The sequence below is a fragment of the Diabrotica undecimpunctata genome, chromosome 1 (assembly GCF_040954645.1).
Source record: "Diabrotica undecimpunctata isolate CICGRU chromosome 1, icDiaUnde3, whole genome shotgun sequence".
Lineage (NCBI taxonomy): Eukaryota > Metazoa > Arthropoda > Insecta > Coleoptera > Chrysomelidae > Diabrotica > Diabrotica undecimpunctata.
The window spans coordinates 148,527,163-148,554,496 of NC_092803.1; the positions used below are offsets into that span (position 1 = coordinate 148,527,163).

At 34.1% G+C, this 27,334-nt stretch overlaps 1 protein-coding gene across 2 annotated transcripts in view; it reads right to left on the reverse strand.

Annotated features, from left to right (window-relative positions):
* LOC140432340 (uncharacterized) overlaps window positions 1-27,334 on the reverse strand; it is a 49,647-nt gene that overhangs the window by 17,195 nt on the left and 5,118 nt on the right. For both annotated transcript variants that reach the window (XM_072520174.1, XM_072520175.1), the window contains 4 exons: window positions 21,436-21,624; window positions 12,282-12,453; window positions 10,940-10,992; window positions 7,147-7,238 (listed from right to left, as the gene is read on the reverse strand). In XM_072520174.1, the coding sequence (XP_072376275.1) occupies window positions 7,147-7,238; window positions 10,940-10,992; window positions 12,282-12,453; window positions 21,436-21,624 (506 nt within the window). The remainder of the gene's footprint in view (window positions 1-7,146; window positions 7,239-10,939; window positions 10,993-12,281; window positions 12,454-21,435; window positions 21,625-27,334) is intronic.

The window sequence follows — 27,334 nt, forward strand, 5'->3', positions numbered from 1 at the left end:
TGACCAACAGGGAGCTGTGGAATTTAAAAGTGAGTTCGAAGAGTTCCTTTCTTCAAATGCTCTGAGCTACGAACAAATTTATAATGCAGACGAATCGGGCCTCTTAATGAAATGCCTTTCAACTTGGACGCTAGCTTCTGTAAGTGAAGATAAATCAGGGGGCCAGAAATCCAGCAAAGAACGGATCACGATTGTCTTCCAGCAATGCTACAGGAAGTAACAAACTAAAGTTAACGGTGATTGGCAAGACAAAAAAATCTAGATCTTTTAAGGGCACTAGAGCAGAAAAACTACCTGTTGATTACTTCAACAATGGAAAGGGTGGATGGATAAATAATATTTCTAGAGTGGTTTGAAATCAAATTTGTACCAGACGTCAAAAAACATTTAAAAGCAAACAATTAGCCCCAAAAAACTGTGTTGTTGATTGACAACGCCCCCTCACATCCTAAAACGCATATGCTTAAGTCTGTTGACGGAAGAATATTTGCCGAATTTTTGCTCATCCGCGACTACCGTACCACTCAACCCCACGGAAAACGGGAGTAGACTGTGTTTATTTTTTGTGGAAAGGGCACTGAAACTCCTACTACTTCTAATTTACTATTGATTACTAATGTTTACAATTCATATTTTTGTTTTAACATATATAACAACTCCTCCACTAGCGATATTTGCGTCGTTTCGGTTTTTATGGAAACAAGAATAATTCCTCATGCCATAACTATGCCGTCCTTTAAAGTTTATTTCTTATAAACAAATACCTTATGGCGAGATTGTTGAACATAGATTTTTAAGCATTTCTAAACGGGTATAGAACCCGTTAACATTCAATTGAAGAATCGGATTGAAGATTTTAGTTTATTTCTTGAGATGAATTTGTTGTAGTATTACTGTCTTGATTAGCGGAATCATCTGAGTTTAGCATTTAGTTTATTATTTTAGTGCATTTGGTTTTGATGCTTTTTTCTATAAAATACGGCTTAATTGTTATCATATGCATAAAGTTGGGTATATCCGTTGTGTATGTTTGTAGCAAGTTCAGGAGATCAGACGATCTTGAATAATTTTCAAAAAGTCCAGAGTTTGTTTATATGTTAAAGCTGTTTTATCCGTGCACCAAAACCTGGGGACAGTGTTTTCTCTGTTATTTACCGACAAAATGTCTCGAAATTTGGACACGTGATTCGAAATTATGTTGCCTTTAAAATGATGGTTTTACTTTTTTTATTTTTTTGAAACTTCTGTTGAAAAATTGGATTATACTGTTTAACGTTCTATTATAACCAAACTTTTTACGCCCATCACATGAAAGAGTTTTTTTTCTGTATTCGTTGATTTTTGTTTCACCTTTCTGTGTCCAGTACTAATCGAGAAAAGCGTGTTCCAACTTTAAAGAAAATTGCTAAAAAATACGAAAATCTAATAGTGAAACGTGTTACTCATCATTGGCGCTTAGTTTCATCGTTATCGCCTTCGTGACGTCAAATCTCATGAACGTACGGTCAGTTAGTTCGTGTTAAAACTAATGTGAATGGAGAATAATGTATTTGTTGTCATTAAACTACCCGTCGGCCGGCGGCACTGAGTAAAGATGGTCTGGCGTAAGCAGTGTAGAAAAGTAAGTGATACGCCCATTTCAAATCGCAGTGTGCTTGAACTGCTAAAACAACCTTAAGTTAAAATTATTTGACATATTGTGTAATATTATTTTTGTTGGAATCATCATTTCCTTAATTGATATGGTAGTTTCAGGTTGCTTTTTTTGTTTCTTTTTGGTGACATTAATTTAAGACCCAATTTAACTAATTTTCTATTAGAGTATGGGGAAGAGAAGAGCAAAGATTAGATAGTAACAGTTTTTCGTTCGGAGTTATTCATTTTTGTGCTTTTAGATTTTGGCCTTTTATTATTTCTATTGTCAAGTCAAGTCAAGTCAAGTCAAATTTATTGATCACATGCGACATTATACAAAGTACATGGAGACAAGTCAAAGTTACATTTTACAAAGTTATCTTAAAAGTATATAAATTAATAAACACGATAAAACATACTTAAAAGTTATTTTTAGAATATGGCTCTAGCTCACAAATGTATTGATGTACACACCTCCGAAAGTTTGGCTGATGTAAATTCATTCGTATATCTATTGGTAATTTGTTAAAGAAACTTATGGCTGTATAGTGTGTGCTACTTTCCAACAAAACAGAACGATGTTGTGGAAGCATAAAGTGATTGTCTCTGAATCTTGTTGAATAAACATGGTTAAATTGAAATTTATTAAATTCATAAATTTTGCTATGTAAATACATTATACACGAAAATATATACAGACCAGGAATTGTAAGAATATTGTTTTGTCTAAAGATGCCTCTACAAGAATCTCTAAATTTCATTTTATACATTATCCTAATAGCTCTTTTCTGAAGTACGAATATCTGCTCTAATTCAGAGGTACAACCCCAGACTTCAATGCCATATTTGGCTATTGAGTAAAAATGGGCAAAGTATACTGTTTTTAATACTGATGTATGAAAGAGACGTGAAAGAATTCTCAATGCATAACATGCGCTACTTAATCTGGATTTCAAATTAGAAATGTGGTTTGACCATTTACAATTACTGTCTAGAAGTACCCCCAGCAACTTCGTGCAGTCTGTTTTATCTATTGCTGCTTCTATAGTGGCTTGATGGTTTAATAAATTATTTGACGTGAAAATCATATACTTTGATTTCTCTTTATTCAAAACTAATTTGTTGGATAAGAAATAACTGTTGATGGTGGATAGTATCTGTGTGGTTTTATTTTGCAAATTTTGATCAGACGTTCCTGTGACTAGAATGTTAGTATCATCCGCATAACTGATGATGTTAACCCCAGTCAGTGAATTAGTTAACAAAGCCATATCATTAATAAATACTATAAAAAGTAGAGGACCCAATACACTACCCTGAGGGATACCATAATGGATATCCAATGTGTTTGATTCGTTTACAAGTTCATTAGATGTTATCTTTACTTTTTGTCTTCTATTCTCTAGGTAGGAAGTAAACCATTTTAGAACTACACCACAAATACCAATACCCTCAAGTTTTATTAGCAACAAATTATGATCCAAAGTGTCAAAAGCCTTGGACAAATCGAGAAATAAACCACATGCCTTCTCTCGTCTGTCCAAAGCATCCAACACTAAGCTGACGAAATTTGCAAGAGCTGTAGTTGTAGACTTAGAAGATATAAAACCATGTTGAAAATTATGCAAGACACTATGCTTTTTTAGGAATGCGTTCATTCTAGTATAAACCAGAGTTTCAATTATCTTTGAAAACACAGATAGGAGACTTATGGGACGATAGTTGTTAAGGTCATCTTTATCACCACTTTTGAATAAAGGGATTACAATAGATAGTTTAAACATACTAGGAAATACTCCTTGTTGAAAAGAGGCATTACAAATATCCGTCAGTGGATCTGCGAGAGCATGAATGCATTGTTTTAATAACTTAGGGGAAATCTGATCAAAACCACAACTATGTTTGGATTTAAAACTTTCGACTATACTAGTTATTTCCTGTGGGTTAGTAGGATATAAAAACATAGAACAACTATTACGGTTTTTTGATGTTGATGTAAACCCACCTATTTTAGTAGGATCCAAAGCGGCAAGTAACTTTGGAGCCATTTCAACAAAATGGTGGTTAAATTTGTCTGCTAAATTACTGTTATCATCACTAGGTACTTTTGAGTTATTTTGTTTCCCGACTGTTAAGTTTACTAAATGCCAAATACATTTCATTTTATTTGATGATTCGTTTAACTGTCTCATGAAGTGACTACTTTTAGCTGCTTTTAATTTAATTGAATATTCTGCCTTTGCCAAATGAAGGACTGGCCTAAGATTACTATTTTTCTGACAGATCGTTTCTAAAAGTTTTAGCTGATCCCTTAAATTGTACAGTTCCTGCGTAAACCAATTCGAACGTGTACATTTTTTAGGTTTACATTTAAGTAGTGGAAAATGGGACCGAAAGTAATTTTGAATAGTATTTAAAAAAGCTAATGATTTATCCTCAGCAGAAATTGTATTAAATACTTCTGACCAATTTGTTGACTCAAGGGTTTGAACAAAACGATTTATGTTCCTTTTACTATATGAACGGATGAATATATAGGCATCATTGTCTGTGCTAATGCTACATTGGAACAATTGCGCACGATGATCAGAGATAAAACCTTCCACAACCATTGTTTTTTGTGGGTGATTTATGTTTGTAGCAATATAATCAATTTGAGTTTTACTAGTTGCAGTAACTCTTGTATAATCATTTACAGTTACGGTTAAGCCATAAGAATCTAAAACATTTACCAAGTTTTGCTTACTTAGTGTATTTGATTTAAAATCTATATTAAAATCACCTGTTAATATTATAGCCTTACCTTCGGAGACTAGGACATCAAGTATTAGATCCAGTTTTGACATAAAAACATCAATAGAGCCACGTCCAGGCAGATAAATACACAACACAACACAATTAAAAAGGCAATAGTCTATTTCAATAGCACTCACTTCAAAATTATATTTCTCAGATTCAGAACATATATCAGAACGTTCCTTCCAAACCACACCTTCTTTCACATGGATTGAAGACCCTCCATGTTCCCCCTGGTCACGGCAGTAAGAAGAAGCCAGAGAAAATCCATTTATATGGTGTAGTTCTAGTTATTCTTTAGATTTCCAGTGCTCAGTTAAACAGACACATATATTATGTAGACCTTCGCACTGCAGGAAGAACTCTAGTTTTTCAATGCTTGTTGATATACATTGTATATTTTGATGAACTAAGCCAAAACTTTTTTGATTGAAAGTTGAAGAATTTTTACCAACTGTGTCAAAATTTAGAGAATTGAATACTTCTAACTTATTCAATTTGAAACCAGTTTTCTGACTAACACTTGGGATATTTAATAATGTAATATCTGGATCAAAAACTAAGCTTCCTCTGTCTGTTTTTTCTTGCGGTAAAAAAAACGACTTACAACAGCTCCGTGAGGCCAAACTTCGGGATTCATGGCCTTGTTGAAGTTCCCTGAACATATATTTACTTTGAACGATGAGTAAATTGTTGGATGTTTTGATTGAATCATTTCACATGTTGCTTCAGGAAAATTCACTTTAATTAACTCGGTTAGAGAGTCAGTTGTAGTTTCTTTATTAATTCTTGTAACATGTAGAGTTGAAATTTTTGGTACACCCTTAACCTCATCGCTATCTCTATTGCTACCTACTATAATTTTTCTTCGTCCATTAAACTGATGTCGCCTAGGCCTAATAGTTTTCCATTCTTGATCATTTTCCGCCTCATTTATATGTATTTCATCGTTAGTCGGTTTTTCGTCTTGTACTAAATTAATGAACTGATCCATTTTTAATCTGTTTTGTTCAAAAAGCAGTCCTTTCGAAACATCTGTTTTTGTTATTGTTTGGGAATTCCCTTGTTTATTTACGTCAGGCTTTTTCTGAGTAATTACCAGTTCACTTTTTGCTGCTCTGCCCATAAAGTTTTGTTTGTGTTCTTCTTTCTTTTTTTCGGCAATATTTAAATTGGTCGTATAATGTGTTTTGGAGTTCGTAATAGTACTAGTAGATGGCGTTATATGTATCTTTGGTAAATCTGAGTTCTCTTTTAATTGTTTTAGGAGAAAAATTAAATCTTCTTGTTCTTGGCACCTTTTTTCTAGATGATATGTAAGTTTACTTACAGCGTCAAGTTCCTTTTTAATGGTAATAGTCCTGTCTGATAATGTGTCACAGTGAGAACAGGTTATGTTATCTACCAAATCATAAGATTTATTGTCGCTCTTGCTGTTTATAAATTCACCAATTTTATTTATATAGGCAATCACTTGTGGATTTGCAACATTCACTGGCACTTTTAACGTCACAATTATGTCGATTAGTTCATTTTTCTTTAATTTATTTAACTCAGTCGTTAACATGGTTGTATCACACGCCGCCATCTTTTCTACTATTGAATTCTACTATTGAATTGGTCATCAAATTTTCAACCAAGGTTTCGGTGGAGAGATAGATACATATTCTGTTATTTGAGTCTTAACCAAAATAAAATACTCCGTGGGTGAACAACTCCACCAAGAGTTATTAAGTACTCTTCTATTTTAGTATTAGGTAGCGCATTAAATAAAATTGCTTGATTTTTAGAAGGAAACTGAATTGAAATATTTTTAAACACAGCAAAGTATGATATTTTGTTTTGACATTGTTGATCGTCAGTCATGGCTGTTGACAAATTTTTGAGGTCGGATCTGATATCATTTGATAAACTCATTAGTACTTAATTAAACCAGTTATAGAACCAGAAGTGATTTTGATAACAGGCCTTTAGATAACACCTAACCTTACAAACGGTATGCTTTGAAATATTTTTGATATATAAAATAAGAATAACTCACTGCTGTATTCCGTAAGGTAGCTGCACCTGTAGTGTTACCATGTTCATGACCGGACTCCAATCAACATTTGAACTTCTGTAACTCAATATATTTTTTACACAATTCTCTTGAGTTTTTTGGTTCATATGTAGTCAATTTAGTTGGCATAGGAATCATAAGGTGATCTCCATTTTCCTTTGTGAATTTTGTTTCTTTGGAACAGGTGCTTTTAATTTTCAGTCCTTTTTCTTTACACAAGTCTATTAAAATTCGACCGTTTCTTCTGTCGTTTCCTCATGTTTGCTGTACTTGCCAATTACGGTCTTATATATTTCTTCCTTTCCTATTTTTGCGTTTGCATCACCTATTATTATGTTCATATCATATCTAGGTATTTTTTCGAATTCTCTATCTAATATGTCGTAATCTTCCTCCTATACCTACATCGATATATTTTTTTTTCAGATTATGATTGTATGTTTATAGTACTTATTTTTTGATATTGTTCTCTTATTCGCAAGTAGATCATTCTATCAGTTATTGCCGAAATTCCACTATTGATGTTTTAAGTCTTTTATTTATAATGAAACCAGTTCCTAGGATCCTGTTGTCCCCTCCACTTTTAAATATTAATACAACATATAAAAATTTTAATTACTCTCATTGTAAGTAGTTGTAGTACGAAAATTTCTTACCTAAGTTTAACGTTTAAAGTGTCGATATGGACTTTTTTATCTAGCAACATTTTCCTTAGTTTTTCTGATTGTTGCTCTAAACTGTTTCTGTCCTGTAAAATAAAACAAATGAAACATACAAAAAGTAGAAGCGCAGTCAATTTAAAAATACTGGAGCATTTAGTAGATTCAACCTATTGATTGATCATCATCAATATTGATTGATAATCGTGGAAGTTTTGTATAATTTGTGAAAATGATAAAAAAACTTGTTTTCTGTTATTTTATAAAAAAAAACAGTTAAATTTATTGCATTGGAATATTTTCGACTACTTAAAATTGTCATCATAAATAAAAATTATAAATAAATAACGAGCCACCAAGAAAAAAATCGTAATTAACAGATTTTGTGTAATTTACTTGCTAGAATACACAGAAAGTTCTTCTTCTTCAGGTTCCTTCTGCTATCGGAGGTTGGAAATCATCATCGCTATTTTAATTTTATTGGCCGCGCTTCTGAATAATTCTAATGAGCTGCAACCGAACTACTCTCTCAAATTTCTTAGCCAGGATATTTTACGTCGTCCTGGGTTTCTCTTCCCTTGCATAATTAACCTAAGTAATACGTACTTCTCGTCCCTCATTATGTGACCCAGATATTGAATCTTTCTAATTTTAATAGTTTTTATGACTTCACATTCTTTCTTCATTCTTTGTAACACCTCTATATTAGTTACTTTTTCAGTCCGCGATATTCTGTGGATTCTCCTGTAGCACCACATCTCAAAGGAATTTAATTTTTTGATTTCAGACTGTTTTATTGTCCTCGCTTCCATGCCGTATAGCAAAGTAGAAAAAACGTAACAACGTAGCATTCTTATGCGGATCTCTAGATTAAGGTTACGGTTGCAAAGTAAGTTCTTCAATTTTATGAACGTGTTTCTTGCCATTTCTATTCTAGATCTGATTTCTTTTGTTTGATCTCCATCTTCGGTTAGCCACGTTCCTAAATATTTATATGTTGTTACTCTTTCGATCGTTGTATTATTGATGATCAGGTTATCTACATTTTGTGGTTTTTTTGAGAATATCATTGATTTCGTTTTCTTGAGATTCATTTGCAGTCCATACCTTTTACATGCATACATGTTGTATTATGTACTGTAGATCTTCCATGTCACTTGCAAATATGACCGTATCGTCCGCATATCTAATATTATTAATGCTATTTCCGTTGACCAAAATACCTTCCACAATATCCAATAACGCTTCTTGAAATATCACTTCACTGTAGACGTTGAATAAGAGTGGTGAAAGTATGCACCCTTGTCGAACTCCTCTAGGTATACTTACTTCCTCTGTCAGTTCTCCTTCGACGCTTATTCTTGCTTTCTGATTTTGATACAGATTCGAAATAATTTGTAGATCTCTACTATCTATGTTTTTAGTCCTAAGAATACTTAAAAGCTTTTCATGTTGAACTCTGTCAAAAGCTTTTTTAAAATCTATGAAGCAAGCATATATGTCCTGATTCATATCCAGACATCGTTGTGTCAGAACATTGACTCCGAATAATGCTTCTCTAGTTCCTAGACCCTTTCTAAAACCCATCTGTGAATCACTTATTTCTTGTTCTAATTTCATGTGGATTCTGTTATGTATGATTTTAAGGAAGGTTTTCAATGTGTGGCTCATTAATGCAATTGTCCGATAGTCATTGCAATCTTTAGCATTTGTGATTTTTGGAATCGTTACAAAAGTTGAGAGAAGCCATTCTGTGGGTATATGTCCCGTCTTGTATATGGAGTTAAAAAGGTCTACCAAGACATCAATACTATCTTCATCAATTATCTTCAATAGTTTAATTGGTATATTATCGGGTCCTGGAGCTTTTCTACCTTTTGTGTGTTTTATGGCATAAATAACTTCCTCTTTCATTATTTCTGGTCCCGTGATTTCTCCGTCAACTTCTAATTGTTCTACTTTTTGGTCATAAAATAGGTGTTCAATGTATTTTTTCCATCTACGTAATTTGTCTTGCGTTTCAGTTATAGTGGTACCATCTGCATTTGTTAATATCCCGATTGGTTTGTTAAGATTTCCTGAAATCATTTCTTTAACCTTCTTATGGGTGTTGAAAGTGTCATACCTTGCCTCACATTCCTCAATTTCTTGACATTTAATGGACATCCATGTTTCCTTAGCTTGTTTTATTTTCTGTTTTATTTGTTTATTAATTTCTTGATATTTAATTTTATTTTTGTCTTTATGTATTCTTCTTTCGTCCATCTTTTCGAGAATTTCTTGTGCCATCCATTCTTGTTTGGCAGCTTTTGTAAATGTTAATGTTTTCCGTCCCACAGTCTCTATTGTGTTCTTTATATTCTTCCATTTTGTTTCAATATCTGTAGTGTTCTTATTTTGTTGTTTTATTTCTTGGATACTCTGATTTATTTTATTTCGTGTTTCTTGGTATGTATTTGATTCTCTTAGTTTATCAATGTATATTTGTGGTCTAGATCTTTTCATTATTGGTTTTCTCAATCTTACATTCATATTTGCTACTACTGGGTTGTGGTCCGAGTTTACTGTCTTCACTACTGTAATAGAGTTCTTGTACCTGTTCCTTATCAGATGTAATCTATCTGATTTCTTATAATTCTGTCTTTGTTGCCTCCAGGAGCTTTCCACGTGTAGAGCCGGCGATTTGGTAATTTAAGCATTGTATTCATAACTACCAGTTCTTCTGTTTGGCACATCTGAATGAGTCTTTCACCACGCTCATTTCGCTCTCCCAATCCATACATTCCAACACAACTCTCCACACTTCCTCGCCCACTTTGTGGCAGAGGAAGTTCTATTTCTTGTTCCTCCTTGTCAGCTGTTGGTGCATATACTTGAATAACATTCATTTTCCCCATATTGGTGTTCTTTTGTAGCATTATAATGCGATTCGAAAGCGGGGTGAAACCAAGTACGGATTTATCTATTTCCTTGCTTACCATTATGGCCACACCATATCGGTTTGTTCTATCAGAATATCCACTATAATATATAGCTCACAGAAAGTTAGAATAGGATATCACCGAAACTCAATTCGAATTTCGAAATGGTCTAGGCACCTGTAAAGCGTTATTCGCACTTACTTTTATGTTCCAAGGATTCCTATAATAAAGCCTTCGATAAAGTTGTCTAGCAAGACAAAAAAAACTAATCATTTGCAGATGATGGAAACATATAGAGAAACCCATTACTGCAATATGGTGACATTCCAAAATAATCTAAAGTACAAATATTTATTTCAGCTAGTTATGAAGCAGAGAGATTTGGGAATTACCATCACTGCTGATTTAAAATGGAAAACACACATCAATGAGATGACTAAGAAATCTAACTCACTAATAAATTTAATGCAGAGATCATTTGGATAAATTTCAAAAGATTTTTTTACTATGTATTGGTATGTAATAGAAAAAATCTTCTAATATGTATTTTACTTTTATCTGCTTCGTTCATATTGAAAATTCAAACATATATTATGCATTTAAAAGTAGATGACTTTAAAATGATATTGTCAATATTTTTGAGGTGCAGAAGACAGATTATTCGATTACACGAAGTTAACTTTAACTTAGACACCAAGAAAAATCATAGTATATTATTTGTCTTTAAAATGACCCACAACCAATTATAACAGGAAAACTATATCGCTGGTATTTTCATTTGCATCGTGTCACCGTACTACTCGTTATATAGATCATCAATGGCTGAATCAACTAAACTGATTGGTCTCAAACAGGCTTAAGGTACTTACATATGATGGGCGCTCGCTTCTAGGGGGATTTTCATACATATTTTGTACTCTTTCTAAAAAAAAAACGATATGTTTTCATTTCAGTGTAGAATAATGAATTATATTAATTATTTCAGGTATATAAAATGTATCTAATGAACAGTTGTCAACCCTGCTTAAAATGACCTTTACTGACAATTGTAACGATCCAAAAATCCTGTAAGTTTTAATTCACGTAGTTCAAATTCATTTTGAATTCAGAAAGTAGTACCTTTTATTCTACCCTGTATAAGGCGTCTTCTGCTAATAAATTTTAACGTTAGTTTTTATCATAAATATTTTAATTCCGAAAGAGAAGGCCTTCCCTAGGTGTTTATTTGTACAAGATTTAATTAAACCAGTTGTGTCCTGTTTAAAACGTTTTCTGTGTAAACATTGAGTTTAGCAGATAATCACAAATAGCGTATATCGGAGATCGGGTGAGAATGACCCGCTAAGTGGAACACTTTTAGCCCGTGGGCGAATTCCTGCTACAATTGCGTTGATGTGTGGGAATTGAGTTTCAGTACCGACCAAGCTTTCAAATAAACCGGTATTCCTGATATTCTTCCACAGTTTACTGCGTTAAAAGTTGAGTAAAAATTTCTTCTTCGTCTGTTTGTCGAAGTAAGGCAGTGAATACATTCGTTTTTTTTTTTGTTTTTGATTGCTGAAAAACCTGCCAGTGTTTGGTTATTATTGGGGAACAGTCTATTCTATTTAAAGAACCAGCATGTATATAGTGGAAGCAGGTAAAGTACAACAAAGAAATTTCACATCAGGTTTTTAACTTCTTTATGCTGCCTTTTATACTTTATGGTCATTATGGAAAAGGATACATCAATTTTTGTTTTTGCTGCTAATATACCCAATGTAGTGTAGTGTTCCTAGATCACACAACCTAAATACTACCCAAAAAACTAAATCAATCACAGCAACACACGTTTTCCTCGAAAACATAACGTACAGCTGTATAGCCAGATATTAAATAATATGGTGTTCATGAAGTGAAATGGGAGAAGAGACAGGTTCTGGAATTGAGTCCTGAAAATTATAGAACTCCACAGTTGGTTAGTTAGTTGGAACTCGAAAGCAGTTGGTTAGCGGTCATACTACCTACAAAAAAATGCATAATATGAGAGATCAGCTGCAAAGAGTGCGAGCTATCTTCCTCCTGTCTAATCAATAATCTGAAAGAAATTTTTGGTGCTACAGGCACCGTTATAATAATAATGACAAATTGCACCGTCATCTTCTATAGGTAGAAGGCGTCATAAGAAGTCGGTTTATTTTGAATTAAATACGATTTTTATTGAACATATACCTTCTAAATGTCTCATTTCGTTTGTTACAGCTTCTAATTCAGCAATTAACTGTACACTCTGCGTTTGAGCACTGTCGAAATTCCTTTGAAGGACCTCTATCGTATTCCTATTGTCGCTGTCCCTTATTCTCAATTTATTTAGTTCTTCTTCAATAATCAAGTTTGCTTTCTCCTAAAACATAAAGAATTTAAATAGATCTATAATGGTGATGGTTACAAAAGGAATTAACGGAAACAATAGATGTGAAAAAGGGACTACTTCAGGGAGACGCCCTATCAAGCATCTTGTTCAACATGCTCGAAAAAATATAAGAGACACAACAGTCAATATTCGAGCAACAATAATTAATAAAAGTGAGCGTATACTAGAATTTACAGATAATGTTGACATAGAAGAGAAGCGATAAAGGCATTTTTTCAAATACAACGAGCTGCACCAAATAATGACCCTAAAATAAATCAGGTCAAAATAAAATATACTCATTAGAAGTTTTAAACCCAGAAGAAATAATTTCTTGAACTTAATTTTTTGGCAACGGAATGACTATATTTACAACATGCTATGATAACAATATCAATGTTTTATCTTTTCTACTTTTTGTAAAAATAAAGTTTTATCTTTAAATTTTTTTGTGAAGAGACCGATTTGTGAAAACCGGTTCATATAGAAATTTTTAGTTGTTATTCCTCAGTCTAATTGTATTCAGTGCAAAAAAATGAATGAGTTTGCAGACACCAAAATTACCATGTTAGCGATTTTGACAGGATTTAGAATTATTGCGTATAGGGATATGGGCTTATCGTATTGCGAAATTGGCCGTCGTGTTCATTGTACAGCAATGACGATTATGCGTGTCTGTTGTGTATGGACAAACGAAGGTAGAGGAACACGAAGAAGACCAACTGGTCAACCAAGGCGTACCACAGAGCGTCAAGATAGGCGCTTTAGATTACTGGCTCTAGAATGGTTTGGAGTAGTAGGTAGAGCAGTTAGTATGCGTACACTATAAGGCAGCTAAATAAGGCAGCTAACAAAATCTACAGAAATTAAATCATAAAAACATTTTTACATGTTTAGGATCCTTAGTTACGTCTGATAACAACATTGCAGAGGAACTGATGAGGCGTATTCATTGCTGGTAATCCTCGACGCACACTTGCGTCTTTGCAAGTAGCGTGCATGCTGCGTGCGCTTGGCCTTGTTTGTTTCCCGCCAGTAGAAAGGGAGACACTTAAGCCCACTTTTTGTCCCCAGATCTAGGGAAAAACTGTTCCGGTTTTATGGAGAATAGGGCAAATTTCCCCAGCCCCGTATCTCAAATTTCCCCAGATTCCGACCACAAACTCGGCAGTTTTTAATCAAAGTATTATTTATTAAATAAATAAAAAATTCTACCATGTGTAGGACTCGAACCCCCGACCCATACGTTCATGACTAGACGCCCAGACTACTAGTCCAATCGGTCATTTGAATTAGGTAGGCGTCAATAGGTATAAAAAAAAAGTATTTATCAAAGATGGTCATGACGAAGCAATCCGTGTACAAACCGCAGAGACGTCCAAACGGGTCAGCGTACAACAACATGCAAGGTATCGATGAAAAGGGGAGGGGTAACGAATATGTTAAGATAAAAATAAAACGCAAAGACATTGCCAAAACGGCACTAAGCTTGTAACGTCTAAACGGCTCAACGTATAGGATCCTGGACACACATATAAAAAGCATGGAAAACGAAAAGTCTACCTTGGACAGTGGAGTCCTGTGGACATTTGAGTCAACCTTGGACGAAAATTCAATACAAATTAAATGGGGCAATTCTCTGTTAGACATGATACAGTCTAGCTTGGACTGACCTATTCTAAATAAAATTGCAACGATTACCACATTCAAAAAGTGTTTTTTTGTTATGAAATAAAATACCAAAATGTTACGTATTATTTATTAAAAATTATAATAGATCTAACAATTTTAAAATAGTTTCTCTTTGCAGTTCGGCCTTTTTATTTAAACCTAAATTCATTAGTTCAGCAATTATGTTACGTTTTTTAACCATTTTTTCTTTGTATGATTTTCGTATCGCTATCCCACGTTTAGTTTTGTAAAATTTTCTTCTCTTTTCATTTGCTTCATCTTTTTTTCTAATACCTTCCTCACCTCTTTCACACTTGCAGGTTGATTTTACGTGTAGTTCATGCTCTGATGTATATTTTTCTAAATTGTTAACGCCTCTGCTCGCTAAGGTAGAAATTTCATTACGTATACCTGCACAGAACTTTCCTCTCGAATGCAACCATTCTGATTTAAATACTCTTCTCTCGTAATGAGAGTGAGGTTTATCCAAAAGTCCATCTCCATCTCGACGAAGGGGTTTTTGACCATCAGCACAGGTAATGTATCTCAAAACACCAACACAATGGTCCAAACAAATAATTTTTTTAAAGGTAGTTTTTGGATGTAGTCTTTTCCCTGAACGTTGTATTTTCTTCTTGTAAGCCAACATTGTGGATCCACCTGTAAAGTGAATTAATGCATGGAGGTGTTCGTGTGCAGTACTTCCGTCGTCTGCTACTAAATGACATCGGCAAATAGAATACCATTTTACATTAGAAGCACATACTAGAAGAGAAAAGTCACTCTCATTTAAGGTTAAATGATACCATTCTCTTGGTAACTCTTCGTAATCCTTTGCCATATCCTCTGGCGAAAGAGCATTCATGTCGTTGACACTCAAAAGAGCCAGATAGTTGCTTTTTGACAAAATAGACATATTTTAACTGAATGCTTAAGAACAAAGAACTGAACTCTCGAAACTGTCTCACTAGACTAAAAGAGTCCTTACGAAGTCGTTAAATTTATCTACTAGTACAGCTTCCCCCACCCTAATTGATTATTTCACGCATGCGCCATTAACACTGTCAAAGGTCAAAGTGTGCCTTAAGATGGTAAATGTATTAGGTTAGATTGTTAGATTTCAATCTTTGCAATAAATAATTTCGTCTACAGTGGTGAGATGTGACTAGGCAATAATTATGGTGAGGGTGACTTGCTTCAATTACAGTTTTCTATAGATGGACAGATATTTTACATCGAGAACTTGTATGTGAACGAGGGTGAAACGATGGAAGTGTTCGTAAAAGATGGTTATTTTTACCGAACACTGCATTATTCATTAACTTAAAAAGGTTCTTTTCAAAGCTACTTCTGGCTGTTGTTCGTAAGTTGGTATTTAATTCAACAAGGGTTTAATGGTTGAATTATATGTGTGTTTTTATAAAGATTTATTTTTTTTACTACGTTGGTTACGACATATTTAAAGTATATGAGGTTTTCTACTACAAACAATATCCGCATCAGTCAAAATCGGCCCTATGTCCTTATGCGTCAGATTTATTGCCACGGTTTTAATTATATATAATAGTTATCTACAAGCTATATGTTTTTATAGACAAATATTTTTTTTTGGTCAAACTGATTAACGAGAAACGAGATGAGGTCACTCGTTTCATCCTTTATGGTCACACACAACAATCAGGTCTCCTCAATATGAACCGTTAAAAACTCACTGTATTGACCTGTACACAGCAGATGAGAACGACTTTCTATCGTGTGTATATTTTTCAGTAATCTTTGACGGTTAGGGTCTATTATGTGTTTTTTTGTCCTATATGACTAACGTATACAGCGTATAATAAGAAAATTATATAGTAAATCTATCGTCTCTTTTCCTATGGTTCTTAGAATTGTCTATATCTGACTATATATTGAACAATATTTATGTTTCGTAAATACTTCTTTGTTACTTTACTATTTTCTGTTCGTGTACTTTGTGCAGCATGAAGTGTAAAGTGAAGAGTTCTATCACCATTTGTTTTATCTACTTCGTGTAGAATGGCATTACTTTCTATAGGTAGTGTTATGCTATCCTCTTTCTTGTATGTAACCCTATTTTCATGTTTGTACTTAACTATTTTTTTTTGGTGGAGGATATTCTTTAAATATCTTTGTACGAAATATTTGACCTTTAGTGACACCTTTTTTTTCGGGTCTATACAGAACTTGTACACGTATTTTGCTGGACATTTGTTACCCTATTTTTACTGAGATACTGTTACGAGATGTTGTACTGTAGGCTATTGTCTGGCAGGGGTGGTTGGTGGGAATACCTATTTATGTTTCCTTTACCATTGCTCCTTTCTCCTTACCTTCCTGACGTATTATTTTTTTTTGGTGTTATTTATACGGTCTTATGGCTGTAGTTTATCTATTAGTTTTTGTGGTTGCATATTCATCACCATTTCAAGTGATGCTTTCAAGATTTTGTTAGAGTTGAATTTAAGAGAAGGATCCGCTGTTTGGCCCGGTATTCTAGATTTCCATATTCTGTTGGAAAAAATCCGTCTATACTTACATTTTTCCGCTTTGATCAGCTTTTTCTCTGCCTTTAAAGACGGTTTTCTAGCTTGGTGTTGGCAGGTTCTTCATTAGTACTTTTGTTGTCTTTAGCTGTGTTTTCGGTTCATTCTTAGACCTTTCAGCTTCTGTCAGTAGCAAAAATATCAACATCTGAGTCGCAATAGGCATGTAAATCCCTTTGAAAATCAAAGATGTAGTTCTCAGCCACTCTATTAACGTGCCATTTTAAAAATTCATCCCTTTGTTTGCTTTTCAATGTATTGGGGCCATAATATATAGGGTAGGGTAAAATCCCAACATAGTGCTCGTTCTCAGGCACATTGAAATAATGTGGGAAGTAACCCTTTTTAGCCTCTGTCAAACCAAAAGTTTTAGGGAAAACGAACAAAGACATCGGAAAATAATTCAAAATATAGACAAACAGAACATTACCAACAGATGGTGTGATTAATCTTATTGCGAAAATTTTTATATTTTAACATTTTATTACTTTCCTCAGGCATTTTAATGGCTCTTTCGTTAATTCTCAAACAATCTTTGATGTGAGCTTCCAGCTGAACAGCCGATGAAAACGGTTGTACACACCTATCACAGATAACATCCGATCGACCTGTGCAACATTCCTTATGAATATTTAACTTTTCCTCCCATCGAAAATAATGAAGGCAGGCATTGCAGAAATATTTTGTTTTCTTTTCTTTGCTTAATTGGTTGGCGAGAAGGCGAGATAGGCTTTTTATCCAAACGTAATGATTGCTCGTCATATTTATCTTGAATTAATAGCAAGTTTAAATGTTTATCCTTCTTGTTCTTTGTTAAGAAGGTTGGGAGGGTCGTAAAATGTGCATCTTTTTTTAGGTAATATACGTTTATTGAAATATCATTCTGCTTTTCAAAGTTAGGAATTTGTTTTATGGTCATAGGCCACTGAATTCCCTTCAACTTTAACACGTTAGAGTAGTGGGGGTATTTTGACACTCTTTGTGGGTGCTCAGTAACATGGTATAACGCTGATCCAACGGCCCTTGCAAAGCATGCTTCGTCATCATTCTTAACATTAATACATGCCTTCTTTCTTTTTATTTGCGGAGGAAGTTCGACGTATGAGATATTTTTTTAGCTTGGTGTTTTCAGGTTCGTCTTTAGCTTAAGGGAATGTCTGTATGATTTTCGTATCACTATCCCACGTTCAGTTTTGTAAAATTTTCTTAGTGCTTCTCTTTGTGGAGTTTGGTCTATATTTTTCTCAAAAGTTTTGTACTGATACAATGATTTTGTTTTCTTTAAATAGCCCTGTAACGCAGAGAGAGAAACATATTTGGTATTTATGAGAGGATTTTCAATGGTTTTTTACTTTCAGCTGTACCGTGACTAAGCACTATCGTCGAACTCTAAATTTGATACTTATACCGGTTTTTTTTTGTTAATTGTTTTTAATCCTATATTTAACCTATTTTGAACGAGATGTTGTAGTGCCAGTTTAACTGGCACGGGTGGTTGGTGGGAATACCTATTTACCTATTCCTTTACCATTGCTCCTTTCTCCTTACCTTCCTGTCATGTATATATTTTTTCAGTAATATTTGAAGGTTAGGGTCTATTATGTGTTTTTTCCTATATGACTAAAGTATACAGCATATAATAATAAAGAAATTATATAGTAAATCTATCGTCTCTTTTTCTGTGGTTCTTAGCGTTGTCTAAAACGTTCTATGTTGTCTAAAAACATTAAAAATCTTTTGTCTCTTTTTTTTGCGAAATAATATTTTGCTTAGAATATACATACTGAGTCTCGCTCACAAGTGTTATGTATATAACGTTATTTTATTACGTTTATAATTATTGTTATTGTTTTATAGAGACATCCTGGAACTCGTGGGCGAGCCAGGTCTGTATGAGTAAGTATTAAAGGTGCTGAAATATATATATTATAATGTGTCTTTTGTTTCAGATTAGACACCGATATTGCGCAGACGGCGGAGGAGCATGAGGCGGAGGAAGAGCTGAAGTATGAAGAGGAGCCTCTACCATCAACAACAACACCACCACCAAAAAAAAAAAGAAAAAATACGAAATAAAAATTTTAAAAATTTCATGTTTTTATTATTTTACACTTTTACGGTAAAAAATACATATAATAGAACCATTAAATCATTAGAGAATCATTATAGCATTGTTGACAGTAGGCGTGAAAACAATGTACATAGTACCAAAGGTAAAATAGTCATCTTCTACGAACACTTCCATCGTTTCACCCTCGTTCACATACAAGTTCTCGATGTAAAATATCTGTCCATCTATAGAAAACTGTAATTGAAGCAAGTCACCCTCACCATAATTATTGCCTAGAAATATATCACCACTGTAGACAAAATTATTTATTGTAAAAGTAATTAACACAAAGTCAAGATCTTGTGTGAATTGAACCAAATTTACAATCATCGCCAGCTAACTTGGCGAGAGAGTACGCACAACGTCACAGAGAAATTATGTTTATGCCCTATGATTCATCCTATTGGTTTACTATTTCTGATAAGTATATTCAGTAGCGTAGCGGTATAGGTCAAATAATTATTACACAATTAAAAAAGTAATATTTTTCGCAAGCTTTAATATATTATTAGAAAGATAAAATTGTAATTTTGTTTTATTCAATTTAAATAGTAAGCCATTGGTTTATAATATTTATTTAACTTAGTAAACAAATTATACAATAATGACTGAATTTAATTCACAAATCTACGTTGATATTGTGTTTCAAATTAAATGGAGGATATTGTATAAATAAATGCAACACAGTAATTATTTAATTTTAATATTTTGGTTTTATTATACCACTAAAACAAGTACCCGTGTTGAAAAGTGGTATCTATTTGAAAATAAATTGATTGTTAATAATTTTCTTCATCTTCATCTTCAGAAGAAGAAAACTCTGTACTGGAAGAGTCACTGTCAAGATTTATAATAATTGGAGCTATTTGCGTGGCGTTATCAGCAACTATCTCGCTGTCCATATACTCATCTTCCTTCTTAATGACATGGTAACATCGTTTTCTCCACTCATTTGCATCAATATTAGTGAATTCTTCCTCGGCGAGTTTTTGTACGTCAGCTAGCTTAAATGTAACGTTTTTCTGCCTTATATTATTTTTGACTGTAGCCCATATTACTTAGTTCAATAGGGTTTAGGTCAGGATGGTAAGGAGGTAAACGTAAAGGAATATGGCCATGCGCACGTAGAATTTCGTCGAATTTGTATTTTACATGATGAGGTTTATGATATTTAATTATTTCATACAGTTCAGGTTTTAAAGCACTAGGTGTAAATGAAATATTTTTCTGCATTAACCATTCTATCATTTGATTTTTGTTTGAGTTTGATGTAGGCGCCCGCTCCAACTGAATGCTGTGATAAGGTGCGTTATCAAAAACTAATACCGAGTTAGCAGGTAAATTAGGTAATAAATGTTCTTGTAACCACTTTCCATAGTTGTCTGAATTCATGTCTGAATTGGGCTGCGCGCATTGCGCGATCACATTTTCATACATAGAATGTTTCAGTTTGGTTCGGTGCAGATATGATCTCGCTTTTCTCGACAAAAATTACGTGCAATTGCTCTTCTACTTAACGATGAAGAATGAAAAACTGTGTTAAAAAGAAGGTTTGAAGTACATCCAAAGGAAGAAGGAATGTGAATACTGGACTTTATACAGAGAATTAATTGATGACGATAAAAAATATTATGGACATTTTAGAATGAATAGGATTCAGTTTAAATATGTTTTAAATTTAATTTCACCTTCAGTTAAAAAACAAAATACTACATTTAACGAAAAGCACATATCAAACCAAAAACTATTTTTAAAAAGAAGAGGTATCACTTCCATACAAAAGTCCTAATTGTTAATCACTTCCGTGATTAATTGTCACAAAGCAATAAAAACACATGCATAAATGACAAAATAGCCTCGAAACTTATTTTTTTAAATACATACTCTGTATCAAAATCAAACAAATACCTAAATAAACAAGGAGAAAATGACGAACATCTAATGCACATTATCCTTACCAACCGGTTACGGCTTGTTACGTAGCCGTCGGCATCAGTAAAATATTGTTTTCGAATATACTGAACGGAAGCGTTAAGTGCCTGAAACGCTATGTTCCGGACAGTGTGCGTTGTTCATATTTAAAACCATTTAAATGATATTTTTTGGAAACTAAACGCTTTGTGCTGGAAACGCAACGTGCACGATAATATGCCACGACCTTTAGGTTGATGTTCTGGAAATTTTAAATACAAGTGACACTTTGTATAAATCGTGACGTGCAAGTGTTTTACTTTGAAAAATGGTATATAAGTGCATTGGGTAGTCAAGAGACACTTTTTGCAATACAAGTTTACTCTCATCGATATAGAGATATAAATTGTAATATGTGTGTGTTTTGTTGATTATTAGCAAGCGTTCGATAGAATAAAATATGACGAAGTGATGGGAATATTAAATTCACTTGGTCTAGACAGCAGAGACCGCCGTCTTTTTGCTCTCAAAATACATTATATATTCGAATGTAAATACGCACAGGCAAAAAAGGAAAAAATCGGCTAAGTTGCATTGACTAATTTATTATAAATATTTAGGCACAAGTTTAATTATGAGATTTGATTATTAAAATGCTAGAGATTTAAAAGTAGCTTTTTTCAAATTATTTTATTTGTAATGGTATGAAAAACTCACCAATGTTTTAACACTTTTATTTTTTTCCTCGAGAAGTTCTTCCAGTCTATTAATTTGTTCTTTATTGGCATTTTTATATTCCTCAGAAATAAACTGTTTATTATATTTGTTAAAAGGATTTCTTCCATCTTGCATTTGTATATATAAGTCATTTATTGTAGTTTTATAGGTTACTATTTCCAGCTGCATCTAAAAAACTTCGTTTATTAATAAAAAATCTGTTTTGGAGACATTTAACATCATCTGATTACAAATCTTAAATAACTGTGTTCGTCTACAACACGCGTGTTATAACTAATTTCTTGGTAACTGAATCAAGTCATCTGTTCATAGTTTTTATGACCTTTCAGTGATTTAATGCAAAATAATGGACTGACGCCATTTTGTAAGACTCTTTTAAATGTGATCAAATGACAAGTATACCTTATTAAATGGTTTTAAGTTCTTTTCAACGAAACCTAAACTTCATCTAATTTAGTTAACGATGTACGTCATCGGCGTCATAGCCTGTGACGTCACATGATACCAACATGAAATATTTAGGGTGTAGGTGTGTTCTTTTTTAGAATCACTTTACCGAGTACACTGGCATTACAGCCACTAGACATATTTTATTATATACGCGTAGAACTAATATTTAAAAATTTCTATTAATGTTAACTTAAAGAAATACACAATAATATGTTTCATTTAATTTGTATAAATGCATTATAAAGCGTTTTTATCAAGAACATTTGTTCGGAACACACTGTAACTGTAATTGAACGAAGGTAAAATTTTGGCATAAATTGGTAACACTTATTTGACAGTTGCGGTGTTGACACTTTTTGTACTTTATTATTTTAAATTTTAAAGTGAATACCTCTTATTAAACTGTTTATTCGGGCTGTTGGGCCGTTGTCTTCTGTTGAGATTTGTTCTCGACGTTTCGCCAACACTAGGGGCGAAACGTCGAGAACAAATCTCAACAGAAGACAACGGCCCAACAGCCCGAATAAACAGTTTAATAAGTTAGACGATGGCCGTGAAAGCCTAACGCAATGAATACCTCTTGTTTTATATTTTTACATATTTAATAAAATCTGTTCTTTTTAGAACAAAATTAGTGTGTTTTATTTCAAAAATGTCATGTAAGAATTTAAATAGTCGTTGTAAAGAGTATATTAATAATTATGTGACCTATTTGATTTAAAATGGATTCAGGATTTTTTTATACTTTGGCAACTATGTCAACTTCAATCTCTGACGTATATAATGACGTAAATCGTTATCTAAATTAGATGGACTGTACATAATTATCGTTTTCAGTCTAAAAAATTTAATTTCATGAGAAAAACTTAAGAAACATAAGTAAAACTTGAAAATATTTTGACAGATTCATTGTCTGGATCATACAATACAAAAAATTCCTAGCACACCTTATTAGATGAAATAGTTACTTTAACGGACTTCTTTAATTAAAAAAAGAAAAAAAATCATGAATAATGGGAGAGTATAAACATTAATTTTCATTAAAAACTTTCCATTTTTCAAATTTCAAAAATAAACTTTTGTTTTAATTGATGCAGTTTAATTTGGTTAATAAACTGCATGTGAATATTTTTAAGTACTAGTTCAGTTACTCACTCCCCCATGTGAAAGTGCATACCTTCCCCCAAACGTACGGCAGATTTGGTGCGAAATGGAAAGAAACATTAGAGAGTTAATGTATAGTGCTATAGAGGATATTTAAAAAAGGCAAAGTATAAGAAGATGCGTAACAACAATACGGACGCAAACAAAAATAACTGTAGCGACAACTACGAGGTGCGTAGGAACACAGTTAGAAGTAAATTGCGAAAAGGGTCCAGAATTACAAAGAAGAAGGATCGAGGAATTACATAAGGAAATGGAGACGGCAGAAAGTACCGACGAAATAATTGAAGTATTAGATCAACAATGATCAGAGGAGGTTTATGATAAGGTAACCATCTGCGAAAAATTAATTTTGGAGGCACCGGACGATGTGGCAATATTGGTAACAGAGGATGCTGCTGACGCAAGAGTGAAGGGGGATTTTAGTGCAAGGTACCCAGACATTCCCGGATTATACCTGGAAGAAGATGAAAATGTAGAAATTGGGACTATGTCTCAAATAACATGTATAGTAGTGGAAAAGGGAAGAGAGAGAGGACATCAAAAAAATATGTCCACAAGCTGAAACAAATGAGAGGAGAAGAACCAATGGCTGTTAAAGTTCTGTCAGCAGCCAGGAAGCTATTCGACGGTATGGAACGAATGGGTAGAGAAAAGATAGGGATAGCAGCACCAGGAGTAGAAAAAATCAAAAAAAGTGCTAGAGTGGGCAGCAAGAGGAAAGAAGGTAACGGCAAAAATATATGGCAAAACGTTTAAGAAAAGGCAAATAGTCACAGAAAAGAAAGGTATGGTAATCATCACAAAACCGAAGGACAAGCCCTATGCTGAACTTGTAAAAGAGTTAAGGGAAGAGCTAGGAGAAAGAGATGATGTCGTCATAAACAAAGTTAGACAAACCAGACAAGAAGGTGTGGTCCTGGAATTAGATGGAGGCAGTAAAATTGCGGAGCAAGTCAGGAATTTAGTAGTATCAAGACAAGGATGTGCAACAAAAGTAGTGGCAAAAGGAGTAAGAGTAAAGACGAGGAATCAATAAAAATGCATGAGCTAGAACTGGCTGCGGGTAATACCGAGGCTATAGTTCTCAAGGTACCAAGGAAAAGGGACGGGATAACATTCAAATGTGCAGGAAAGAGAGTGGTTCCAAAGAAATGCGTGAGGTATTTAGGAATGACTCTGAGTCAAAACGGAAGGGTGGGGGCAGCACGTAAAGGGGGTGACTCAAAGAGCTGCGGTGAGATCCGCCGCGTTGGGGGGATCATGCCCAACATCGGAGGGCCCAAAACTCAGAGTAGGAAGGCCCTTCATTCTGTTATGCAATCGATCGTCCTCTACCCTGCTCCTGTCTGGAGTACTGCAGTTTTAACAAAGGCGTACAGAAAGCAGCTCATCCGAGCAGATAGGAAGTCTATTGAGGGTGGCATGTGCATACAGAACAGTCTCTGCCGAGGCGCTGGGAGTTATCACCGGGTGTATTCCGATGCACGTGCTAGTGAAGGAAAGAGGAAGAATATACGAGAGAAGAAATGAAGACATAGCAACAGAACGTTTAAAAAAAAAGAAAGGGGGAGGTCCATAATGGTGTGGCAAGAGGAATGGGATGAGATGAGAGGGTTGGCGCAGTGAACGAAGTAGTTGATTCCTAATCTGAGAAGATGGCTGGCTGCGAGCACCGGCGTTTGGATTACTTCCTGACGCAGATGCTCACAGGACATACCTTTACTCACACACTCTATTGGTATGCGATAGATGGATAGATGAGAGGAACCTGCTTGAGAGAGAGCTAGGAAGTAGGGTGTAATAAATCACGGAACTGTGGAGGAGATGCTTAGGTTGTCAGATCGGTGGAGAGCAGTTCAGAGATAATGTGAGGAGAACGTAAGGAGAACAGAGGGAGAGATGAATTCAGTAGTAGTAGTAAGAAAATCTGGTTCCAATCAGGGCGATCATGCCGGTAATTCACCGCTAAGGAGGGTGTTTTTTTTAGCAGATAGGTCTCTGGCATTGACGGCGATGGTGTCCGAACAATACCTGCGTGCGGTCTCGGATATCATCGTGGCTACGTTGGAGGAATCCTGCGTAACAGATTATATAAGGCGGTTCTGCCGAGCTTCTAAGACCGAGGTATGTTTCGAACATTTGGACCACTCTCCCACATAAAAGACGAAAAAAAAAAGTTCAGTTACTCAACAATTTATTGATTTAAGTTTTATGGATTTTATTGGTTTTATGTTGGAGGTTTATGAATGATCTTTAATTTTAATCGGGGGTATCCGATTAAAATTAAAGATTACGCTCGGTAGTTAATAGGTTATCGCTAGACACTCGGTAGCCATTGGTCCACTCTACTGTACATCATAAGTACGAAAGTACTTTGCTAGAATAAAATATGAATACGGATATGTTTGTGAAACAATTGAAAGAAAAACTTCTAACAAGTGTACATGAACCATCTGTTACAGTTTTCGATAATATACCCATACCATTCGAAAAATTTAAATAAGCAACCAAAAAATTCCTGGACAGTAAATAAAATAAAAGAATCGTTAACGAATGAAAATATTTCATTTCCTCAGGATTCTTTAAAGCCGGAATTACTATAGTTAGCCAAAAGGAATGAACAATCAAAAATATTTATCGTACACGAGGTTATACATAGTTTTGGACAAGCTGTGTTAAGACTGCCCCCTTACCATTGTAAATTCAATCCCATTGAACATATTTGGGGAATATGCAAAACTTACACGATATAACTAAATTGGACGGAACGGTTGCAATGACGCATATGCAAACATGGCAAAAAGCACTAAATACTGCTACTTCTTTAATTGAAAAGTTAATAGACGAATGTTGGATGCTTGAAAATCGCTTCGAAGCAATAAACCCAGTCATCATTTACAATCCAAATGAAGATACCGACGATAGTGATCATGGGTATGGATCTAATTCTTGATTACAATCTAAGTTAATATGTTTTCATTTTCTCATCAAGAAAAATTTTCTCATCAAGAAAAAAAGAGTGTTATTGTTAATATTTTTTCAGTAAATACTTACCACTACAATTTCAAAACAAGAGAATTTGTAATTTTCTTGTACCATCATCATCATTCTGGCTTTACATCCCTACGTGGGTCCTAGCCTCTTTAAGAATTTCTCTCCAATCGTCACTATCCATCGCCTTCCTTCGCCAAGCACGTATTCTCATATTTCTCATGTCTTCATCGATGTTATCAAGGAACCTTGTTCTGGGTCTTCCTCTTCTCCGACTAATGGGTCTATCGAGGAGCATTTTTCTAGCTGGTTCATTTTGTTCCATCCGCATTACATGTCCTATCCACCTCAAACGTCCTATCTAAATATGTTTTACGATATCTGGTTACTGGTATATTCTATAAAGTTCGAAATTGTATCATCTTTTGCACACTCCATTGTCATTCACTTCTCCATAGATTCGCCTTAGTATTTTTGTTTCGAAACATCCTAATATGTTTCCATTTCTTTTTGTTAGGTCTCTGAACCATATGTTAGGACTAAGCGTATTATTGATTTCTAGTTTTATTTTTGGATTTCTCAATATAATTGTGGATTTAAGGAGGAGATTGAGCCCAAAATAGCATCTGTTGGCCATGCAAATTCTGCGGTAGTATTATTTTCAATGTTAAGGAGCGCTCCCAGGTATACAAATTCGTTAACTGCTTCGATTCATCATTTTCTATAACAAGTAGTCGTAGGATTTGTGGTTGCGTGCTTATTTTTATATAATTCGTTTTGTTGGTGTTTATCACATGTTGTTGGTGTTTAAACCCATTTATAATGCTACATACGCCTCTCGTACAGCGTTTTCCGTTCTTCCAACAATATTGATATCATCAGCATAGGCAAGGATTTGCACTGATTTATTATATATTAAACCAATGGTTGTGATTTGTGACATACATATTACTTTTTCCAGAGCCAGATTGAACAGTATACAGAAGAGAGGGTCTCCCTAGCACAGCCCGTTATTTGTTTTAAAAGGTTCAGACAGTTCCCCCTGAATGCGAATATATAATTCGTATTTTACATTCAACTTTCAAGAATTAGTTTTGTTAAATTTACCAACTGATTTAGTATTCCTAGCTCTTTCATTGCTTTGAACACTTCTCTTCTATTCACAGAGTGTATCTCTCTTTGTAGTCTATAAATATGTGATGAGTATCTATACCATATTCCAGTATTTTTCTAAAATTTGTTTCAGGGTTGCAAAATGATGATCTCAATG